General features: G+C 39.1%; 1 protein-coding gene across 1 annotated transcript; it reads left to right on the forward strand.

The window, feature by feature from the left end:
* Positions 1 to 1,188: 1,188 nt before the first annotated feature.
* LOC126584567 (uncharacterized) lies at positions 1,189 to 2,360 on the forward strand. Its single transcript, XM_050248902.1, has 3 exons — positions 1,189 to 1,194; positions 1,563 to 1,779; positions 1,920 to 2,360. The coding sequence occupies exons 1-3, from the start codon at positions 1,189 to 1,191 to the stop codon at positions 2,069 to 2,071; spliced, it is 375 nt and encodes a 124-aa protein (XP_050104859.1). The 3' UTR covers positions 2,072 to 2,360.
* The last annotated feature ends 7,689 nt before the right edge of the window (positions 2,361 to 10,049 follow it).

The following is a 10,049-nucleotide window of genomic DNA, read 5'->3' on the forward strand; positions in this document are numbered from 1 at the left end:
ATTAGTTCCAACAATGCTCGTAATGCATTATAAACCTTTGTAGTCTTAGAGTCCGTTTGGATGTGCTTTTAAAATTACTAAAAACGTTTTTGATGAAAATATTTTTGAAAGCAGTCCTTAGTAAAAATGTTAGTAAATATTGGAAAAGCATTTAAATTGCTTCCTGGAAGAAGCAGTTAACTAGTGCTTCTTGTATAAAGCACTTAAAGTGCTTTTGGAATCAAAAAACATTTTCTATAAAAGCGTTTTCAATCATTTTAAAAGCACATCCAAACGAACTCTTATTTTCTCTTCCCACTACGACCGGTTAGAAAGAACCAAGACCTTCATTGCATGTTTGGCATGCCAGATAACACACCAGATAGTACTATTTAATACTATCCGGTGTTTGGTGTCATTCCGTATTAAATTAGCACCGGATTATTTATGTGGTCCGGCCTATTTTATACGACGTACGTCAGATAACTTATACACTCCAAATCGTCGGTATTAATTAGTCGGGTCGCTGAAAACAAAATCAAGCTGGCTCTTTTTCCATCTCTCTTGCTAGTTTTAAATTGTGAAACTCAGTGCCATAAATGTTCCTTAATCTCCTTTTGAGGAAGTAAATGAACATGATAATCTTTGATGAATTGATTTTTTAACCCGATATTGCACCAAACGCCAGATTAAATAGTCAGTACGCTCGACTAAATAGTCAGTACTATCCGATGACAAATTATCCTATTTGACTGAAATAGTCAGTAGAGTCTGAGCTGCCAAACGAAGCCTAAGACCAACACATGTTTTACTACACTGATTTTAAAATACATCTTATTATTTGCTAAAGATGAATTCAAACCAAATTATGTAGCTAACTCATTGTGAGTCTTAACTCACTCTACCACCCTTTGGTATAGATAATATCGTATGTATTCAAAATAAATAAATAAAGAAATAAAGAAATAATAAAACTTATGACTTGAGGTACAAATTACTTAAAACTTTTTAGAAAGTTTGATCATTAGGACAGAATCAGTGGTGGTTCTTATGTAGAGCAATTCGTGGGTTTACGTTTTCTTAGTTGCAAACTAAGTAAGATTTCAATAGTTACAAGAATTTACTGTATCGGCGGCACTTGGTGGAAGTCGACATTGCCTAAATTTTAGCTGTTCAAATTAAATCCTTCTTCAAATGAAAAGTAAGGCCATGCCGGTTCACATGCCTACATTCATAACGCTTTCCGTTAAATATCCTGTCTTAATATGACCTACAATTCCCTTTTACAGTTCATAAGTTAACCATCCTTGTACGGGAAAAAGAAGAATGGAAGCTTCAACATGTACACGATATGCTAACGAATTAGTCACACACTATGCCAAGCCTAGTAGCGTTGCTTAGCGAGTAAGTAGGACATTAAAGTGATTGAGTGCGTGGTGATGAAGCCTAAGCCAAGCATGTAGTTCTATGCTGCACCTTCAAATTTGGGGCCATATGCGACTACACCTTTCGCACCCCCTCAACGCCCCCTCTGCGTATACTGTTGGAAGCCCTGTGCTGCACCTAGGATATCTGTGGTGCAGCCATATCCTATTCAGTCGCCTGTACCTAGGGTTGTTACGCCTTCTGGTTACAGTGGTGTTCCTAGGGGAGGTACAGATCATTACCAGAGTTATGGACGACCCTGTGCTCCCACTAACCCCTACGGTAGTACTGTGAGTGGAGCTTATCCGGGTAGTGCGGCGACTTCATTCACAGGCAATGCTCACAGACATCTTGGCAGTGCTGGAGATCCCAGAGGTGCTGCTTCCCGGTCTCCAATAGCACCCACATTTCTTCCCAATCCTTCCCCACCTGCACATGGTGGTAGCTTCATATTATCGTTACGTGTATCTTGTATGATTTATGCTATGCTCATTGTGTGATTGGCTATGATTCAGGCTTATACCATATGGAACTCCAGCTCCTGGTCCTCAGTATTGACATCTTCTTCCCGTTAACACTCAATATCATGGAGCCTATAAACCTCCTGCGCCGGGGTACTACTACTGACTGCTATACAGATTCGACGGTCATCATTTTGACGCCGTAGGCTACTCCCCCAGACTGATGAAACGGGAAGAAGTAGAAGACATATCATGCTTCTTGTAAAGCATGACATCTTCCATTTGCGCATAGGATAATAGGAGCAAGGGAGGGAAGGAGGATAGGTTCTTGAACCAGTTGTATATTTTCAACTCTGGGTTGTATATGACTGACTGCATTTTGGTTCTTTTATCGACAGTTAACGTAAAATCGCGTTATAGTGTGTCGTAGTGATGGTTAAATAAATTTTCGGCATTGCCGGCGGAAGTGCTAAAAGCGGTTTTTGACAACCAAAAGTGTTTTGAGCTGTGTGGTTAATAAGAATCGCCAAATCTTGGTCTTGAAATTGAAGGGTCCCAATCCATGTGATGAGGGCATAGGAAAGTTGGTATGTGACCCATTTCATTTGGCCTTGAACATATGAATTGGTGGGTTATATTCGTTGTCTGCCACAACTAACAACGCCCATCAATTTTGCCTTTATAGCCATATGGCTTCCTGTCTAGAACCCCTATTCATTGAAAAATTGGAATTAAATGGAAATCGATATTGAAAAGAAAACTCAAGCATATAAAAGTCTGGTTTAGAGTTTAGAATTTAGATAGGTGTACAAATTGGATTGGAAATTTTGATTTCAACTTGTTTTGATTCGACAATTTCCAAATTTTGAACACCTGAATTCTTGAATCCGAAAATTCAGAAAAATATAAGAAAATTGGTATCTATGTTGAAATTTGGAAGTTCCAAAATTTCGAAACACATCAGGTTTCCAAGCTTGAAGTACATAGAACGACTAATATACAAAATTATTGCTTTGAGTTAAGGAACTTAAGAATATAGCAATACATTGGCAAATGGTGGATTGCCTCTCGGTTTAAACCCTTCATCTTTCTTTTCATGTAAATTAGTGTAGAATATCGTTTTTCATAAAATTAAAAAATAAAAAAAAAAGACAAAATTAGTAATACTTTTGAGTTTTCAAGTGTGAACTACGTAAGCCTCTCTCTCTCTCTCTATATATATATATATATGGGTAAAATATTGCTTACTACCATCAAGTTTAGTAGTTTTCAACATTTAGTACATCAATTTTTTTTCATCTCAGAGTCATACCTAAAGTGTAAATTTTGGGACAGTCTCATACATCCGTTAGTCAAACTGTTAAGTCTTCAGTTAACTGTGACGTGGCGCCCATGTGGCCAATGACTGGGGGCCAGGTGGGTCGCCACGTGTGTCCACATGTTTTTTTTTTTTTTTTTTTTTTTGTAAGAGGGGTTTCAGTGAAAAAAAAAATTCAAAATTCAAAAATCAAAAATCACGACCCCCCATCTTACCCAGAAAAGTGAAAAAGTGAAAAGTGAAACCACTTTTCACTCCCCCAGAAAATCGCGACCTCCCATCTCCGTCCGAAAGCCACGGGCCGTCACTCAACCTCGCCGTCGCTCCACCTTGCCATCCGCTCAACCTCGCACGCCATCGCTCCACCTCAAAATTTAAAAATCGCGACCCCCATCTCACCCAGAAAAAGTGAAAAAGTGAAAAGTGAAACCACTTTTCACTCCCCAGAAAATCGCGATCCTCCATCTCGGTCTGAAACCCTACCCACGGGCCGTCACTCAACCTCGCCGTCGCTCCACGTCGCCGTCGCTCGACCTCGCACGTCGTCGCTCCACGTCGCCGTCGCTCGACCTCGCACGCCGTCGTACGTTGCGCACACGTTTCTGGGAAAGATTGTCGTGAAGCCATCGCTGCCGATGGGGTGGGATAAAAGGAGGATCGAAGTGGGTGAAACACCACTTTATCGTAAGTAACCTACCTTTTTTTATTTTTCAATTTTGAATTGTAGGGATTAGGGATCTGTGAGTTCCATTGGTTTTGTTTTCAATCGTGGTCCCCGTGGTTTTGCTTTCAATTTTTCAATTGTTTGTCTTCAATCGTGGTCCCCGTGGTTTTGCTTTCAATTTTTCAATTGTTTGTCTTCAATCGTGGTCCCCATTGGTTTTGTTTTCACCTTTTTTCTATGGTTTAAGGAAAAAATGTGGAACTGTATTCATGGTCCCCATGGTTTTGTTTTCACCTTTTTTCCTCATGGTCCTACTACTGTTTTCACCTTTTTCCCCGTGTGCCTCCAGGATTTTATGTTGTTTTCACCTTTCTCCTTGACTTTGCAGGCATGCCCGAATATTTAGCCTTAAAATTAACCACGATGGGAAGTGGTCTGAAAGTGCATATACGGGAGGGTTTGAGGCTTGGTTTGATTATGTAGACAAAGACTTCATGTCTTTTTTCGAGATTGATGAAATGGTTAAGGAGTTAGGATATGATGGGTTTATGTTGTATCACTATAGGATTCCTGGGATGTCTTATTGTGAGGGATTAAGGCTTATTGAACGGGACCAAGATGTGGGTGAAATGTGCAAGTATGTTCCAGGGGTTAGGGAAATAGAAATGTACCTAGAACATCTAAGTCCGAAATAAGCTGCCTTGAAATATAAGCTTTTGATGAATGTAGATGAGAGTGTCATATTAAAAAAAGGTGTCATTATAGAAGATATTGAGGAATCGAGTGTGGCAATTTCGATTACAAAGGGAAGTAGATCAAAACTGAAGAAAGGTAGAGCAAAAGGGGGTGCGGATGACTTAGAAAAACTGCTATGTCTTTTGAATGACATAGCCTACAATGGTGATGATGAACATGAGGCTGAAGCAACTGAGGGAGGACAAGGAAGTGGACATGAGGCTGAAGCAACTGAGGGAGGACAAGGAAGTGGAGATGAGGCTGAAGATGGTCCTCTCAATGCTGATGATGAAGATGATGAAGGTGATGAAACTGAAGAAGGTCACGAAGCTGAAGAAGTTAATGAAGGGACCGAAGTAGAAGCTAATGAAGGTAAAATTTTTGAAACATTTATTTTTACAATTTTAATTTCAGTATTCAATTATTTTTGCAAAGTTTAGGTTTTTAACAAATATGCATTGTTTGTGGCAGTAAATGCAGAGGATGACACTACAGATAGTGAGTTTGTGGACAGTGACTACAGTTTGGAAGATGATGATTGTTGTGCAGTAGATGATACGGCTGTAGAAAGTGTTGTTGGAGATGCTGAAATGGGTGAAGGGGTTGCTGAAAAGGGTGAAGGGGTTGGGAACCAACATCCAGAAGACATTATTGATGCAAGGGATGTAGAAGATGTTTCCCTTGATGATAAGAGACAAGACTCAGATGGCTTGAACAGTGTTGACGATTCAGGTTCAGAATGTGATGAGAAGGTCATCTACCCTGAGTTTAATGAAGAAGCCGACATGGATGATCCAAAGTTTGAAAAGGGATTAAAGTTCAGAGATGATGCACAGTTGAGAGAGGCAGTGTGGTCTCACTCCATTAAGCACGGTGCACCTTTTATTAAGCTAAAAAGGAATGAGAAATGGAAGATTAGTGCAAGGTGTGAGAAAAATTGTCCATGGAGATTGTATGCTTCCAGGATGTACAATGAAGATTCAATCCAAGTGAAAACCTATGTTGGGAAACATGAATGTCCGAGGATTTGGAGGGAAAATCCTAACTGCAAAATGGCATGGCTTGTGAAGAGGTATATGGACAAGTTCAGACTCAACCCAAGCATGCCCATCACTACATTTGTGGAAACAGTGAAAGAGGAAAGAATGGTTGAGATCCACATCAAGACAGCCTACAGAGTGAGAGCACAGTGTTTGAAAATCATTGAGGGGAGTCACTTGGATCAGTACACAAAGTTGTGGGAGTACTGTGATGAGCTTATGAGGACAAACCCGAGTAGTACAGTTCAAATGAATGTGCTGCCCTATGATGATGCTCATGTGATATTCCAGAGGATTTATATTTGTTTGGGGGCTTGCAAAAATGGATTTAAGAATGGATGTAGGCAGCTTGTAGGGTTGGATGGTTGTCACTTGAAGGGAGTGTTCAAGAGACAGTTACTGTCTGCAGTGGGAATGGATGCAAATAACCAAACTTAGGTTATTGCATATGCTATAGTAGAGCTCGAGAACAAGGACAGTTGGGTTTGGTTTCTGGAACTACTAGCTGCTAACTTGGGAATTGTGAACCAGCGTGCTTGGACTATCATTTCTGACAAACAAAAGGGTTTAATACCAGCTTTTAAGAAGGTGCTGCCTAATTGTAATCATCGGTTCTGTGTTAGGCACTTATACACTAACTACAAGGCAGATGGGTTTAAAAGGAAAGGATTAAAGGATGCCTTGTGGAATGCTGCCAAGGCAACAACCATCGCTGATTTTAGGGAGAGTATGGCTAAGGTGAATAGGCTGAATGAAAAAGCTTATAAATGGTTGGAGAAGAGACCGGCCTTGCATTGGAGTAGGTCACACTTTGAGACACACACTCAGTGTGACATTCTGTTAAACAACCTCTGTGAGAGCTTCAATTCTTTTATCCTAAGGTCTAGGGACAAGCCTATTATTACCATGCTGTAAACTATAAGAGTTTTATTGATGAAGAGGATATGGTTGAGAAGAGATGCAATGAGGAAGGATAAAGGAGCTATCTGCCCAAAAATCCAGAAGAAGTTGGAGGAGTACAAACTGAAAAGCTCACACACTGTAGCTACATGGTCTGGATGAGACAAATTTGAAGTGGATGAAGGCAGAGGCAATGTATTTGTGGTGGATTTGAATTGGTGCACTTGCTCATGCAGAAAATGGGATTTGACAGGCTTTCCTTGCATACATGGTTGCTCGGCCATCTATTATGCAAGGAGACAGCCTGAGGAATTTGTTTCCTCTTGGTACAAGAAGGAGAAGTACTTTGAAGCTTACGAAAACTTGATTCAACCCGTCCAAGGCATGAAATTTTAGGAGCCATCTGAAAACAAATGCATTCTTCCTCCAACTTTTAAAAGGCAGCCAGGGAGACCAAAAAAGAGGAGACATAGGGAGGCTGATGAAAATGAATTCAAGTTAAGCAAGAGAGGGCAAAAAAGTGTGAAATGTAGTGTTTGCAAGGCCTCGGGACACAACAAGGCCAGATGCCCTACCACTCATCCTCTTCCAGCTGCTAGAAAAGGAAGAAAAAGCAAGAAAAATGAGGTATATGGGTTCATTTCTTAAGTGAATTTTGATATTTTTTGTTGATTTTTCATTTCTTAAGTGAATTTGTTATCTGTGAAGTGTACTATCTGTCAGTGCTAATGCTATATGGGTTCATTACTTAGGCCTCAACATCTAAGGCATCACAACCCTCTCAGTCATCTCAACCATGCACCCAGGAAGCTCCACAACCTTCATCTCAGCCAACTCAAGCCTCTCAAACCACTTCAAAGTCTACTGCAAGAGGTCAGAAAAGGAGGAGGAATGTTCCATGATGTTGCTTTAATGCTTTAGGTTGTTTAAGGGTTCATTTTGTTATAGTTGAATATGCCCTTAGTTTTTTTGGAAACAACTTTTCGATAGATCTTTAGTGTTTTGGACAAAGTTCAATTAGTTGTTAAAGTTGACCCATTAGTGTTTTGGACAGTTTTTTGGACAGATCTTTAGTGTTTTTGGAAGAACACCTTGACCCATTAGTGTGAATTGGATGGTGTATATTGAACTTTGTTGTGAATTGAAAGTTGTTGAGAATTCAACTTTGTTGGTAGTTTAAATGATGAATTTGCATATTTAGAATTCAAAGTTTATTTGGAATTGAATTTGCAGATTTGGAATAGAAAGTTGTGGTATTTTGCAGGGTGGTATTCAACTCTGTTGATTTTTTTTTTCAAAAAATTTTGGCGGGAAAAAAGTGTAAGGTGCATGGTTGTGGGAAAAAAAAATTTGGCGGGAATTTTTTTTTTTTTTTTTCACTGAAACCCCTCTTACAAAAAAAAAAAAAACACGTGGACACACGTGGCGACCCACTTGGCGCCCAGTCATTGGCCACATGGGCGTCACGTCACAGTTAACTGAAGACTTAACAGTTTGACTAATGGATGTATGAGACTGTCCCAAAATTTACACTTTAGGTATGACTCTGAGACGAAAAAAAATTGATGTACTAAATGTTGAAAACCACTAAACTTGAGGGTAGTAAACAGTCTTTTACCCTATATATATATTGTTTCATTCATTTATATCATGGAAACAACATCTTTGCAAAATAAAAGTAAGATTGCGTACGACAGACTTTCTTCTCGATCTTCGCAAAGCGATAAATCTTGTTAACTTGAGGGTGCTATTTTATTTATATCATGTATCTGCATTAATCCCCCACACATGTATAAAAGCTCTGAGCAGAGCACCCTTTGATATTTAATGTTGTTGTTTCACATCCGATCATATCATAACTCCCGCATTATTTTCTTTGAAGTCAGGTTAGAATTTAGTGGTACACGGTTGACCCACCACAGAAATCCAGGGAGCCCCATTCATTATATACTTATAATTGACTGTTTATATATATATATATATATATATATTATAGAGTGCAAGAAAAAGATAGTTCCCTTTGGAAGAGGATCCTCTCCTGAGCTCAGTATGGGGATCCTCTTGATTACGAAATTCAGGTCGTTCAAATTTAATCCAACGGCTCCAAACAGGGGAATCCTTTAAAAATTATAATAATTGCAACGGCTCCAAATAGGGGAATCCTCTAAAAATTATAATAATTGCAACCGTTTGATTAAATTTGAACGGTTCGGATTTCGTGATTAGGAGAATCCCCATCGTAAGCTCAGGAGAGGATGCTCTTCCGTTCCCTTTGAGTTTCAGTTGAAAACATCAAATCAAAACCTGGATGGTACAGAAAGCAAAAAAAGAAGTCTCCGTTCTCTTTTCGGTTTTTCCATTTAGCTTTTACACCATAACTTTACCAGCACTTGCACATGCATGCTAACCAAAGTGGAATCCCATTCCCATACCACTTTGATGCCTTTCGGTCCACCACTTGGCTATGTGTTAACCCTCACATACATCTGTGAACGAGAGTCGGCAGTTTTAGGTCCGTATTTTCCTCTTTCACTTTTTGGTAGAGCGGTCGACTGATAATTAACTCCTCATTTCAGAAAAGTTATCCGCATTTTTACTTAAACAACCAGTGATAATTTCCTTAGGGATTTTTATTTCCCGTACTTCTATGTCCATATAATTTGGATGGTAAGCAGTGCAACATAAGTTGCTTCTGCCTTTGGTTTAACTTTACGGCCAAGAAAGCGACATGCAGTGTCATTTGGCCATATAACTTGAGGATGGCATTGAAATCGTTTCCTATCTTTAAGCGCACTGTCCTTCGATTTAAGGCACATCTCCCATTACTTGGTTATGAATATTTAGACGAGATAATTGATATTTTATGAACGTTGAATATTGTGTTTAACAAGTAGTTATACTTGTTAGAACATAAATAGATATATAGTACCATTTTGTAATGTAAGAGTGATACGACAACACTATAAAGTACATAACAATAGGAATTATGGTTAAAATGGAGGAGTTGAGATACTCGCTGGATCTTTGTGTCTGAAGTTAACAAACTCGAAAATCTGAACAGTTCAAGAGAGAGAGATCTAGGTTGTTCAAGGGCTTTGTTTTGTGTGAAATTGGCAAATAAGGGCAACATGATTTAAATTGAGTGGTCTGAATTTCAAATGCATCGACTCCGAACCTAGACATCAGGATCTCAATTCAAAATGGAAAAGAACGTGGAATGAGGACTAATTTGATGTATCGGATGATTGGTGGTGACCTTCTGAGCTCATTAAGTGAATGTGGCAGATTATATTCATGAATGCACATAATTATATACACCTTTTAAGGTTGATCTCTAACTCTATATTTTATGGGACAAAGATCACCTTGGCAAATGCATATCAGAACTAGCACTTTCATATCCTCTTCTTTGTGGTATAAGAGTATTATAACGGGTCATCTTCTTCGTGACAAATTTTAATCTCTTGCGCAACATATGAAAAATATTAATTGGCTAATGTGTTAGAATGTAGGGCTGTTATGCTTTG

Source organism: Malus sylvestris, chromosome 10 (assembly GCF_916048215.2).
Source record: "Malus sylvestris chromosome 10, drMalSylv7.2, whole genome shotgun sequence".
Taxonomy (NCBI): domain Eukaryota; kingdom Viridiplantae; phylum Streptophyta; class Magnoliopsida; order Rosales; family Rosaceae; genus Malus; species Malus sylvestris.

Bases quoted from the DNA above. Each gene is read 5' to 3' on its own strand.
- LOC126584567 (XM_050248902.1), top strand. The intron at 1,780-1,919 runs GTGCTGCTTCCC...GCTATGATTCAG, and splicing joins CAGTGCTGGAGATCCCAGAG to GCTTATACCATATGGAACTC.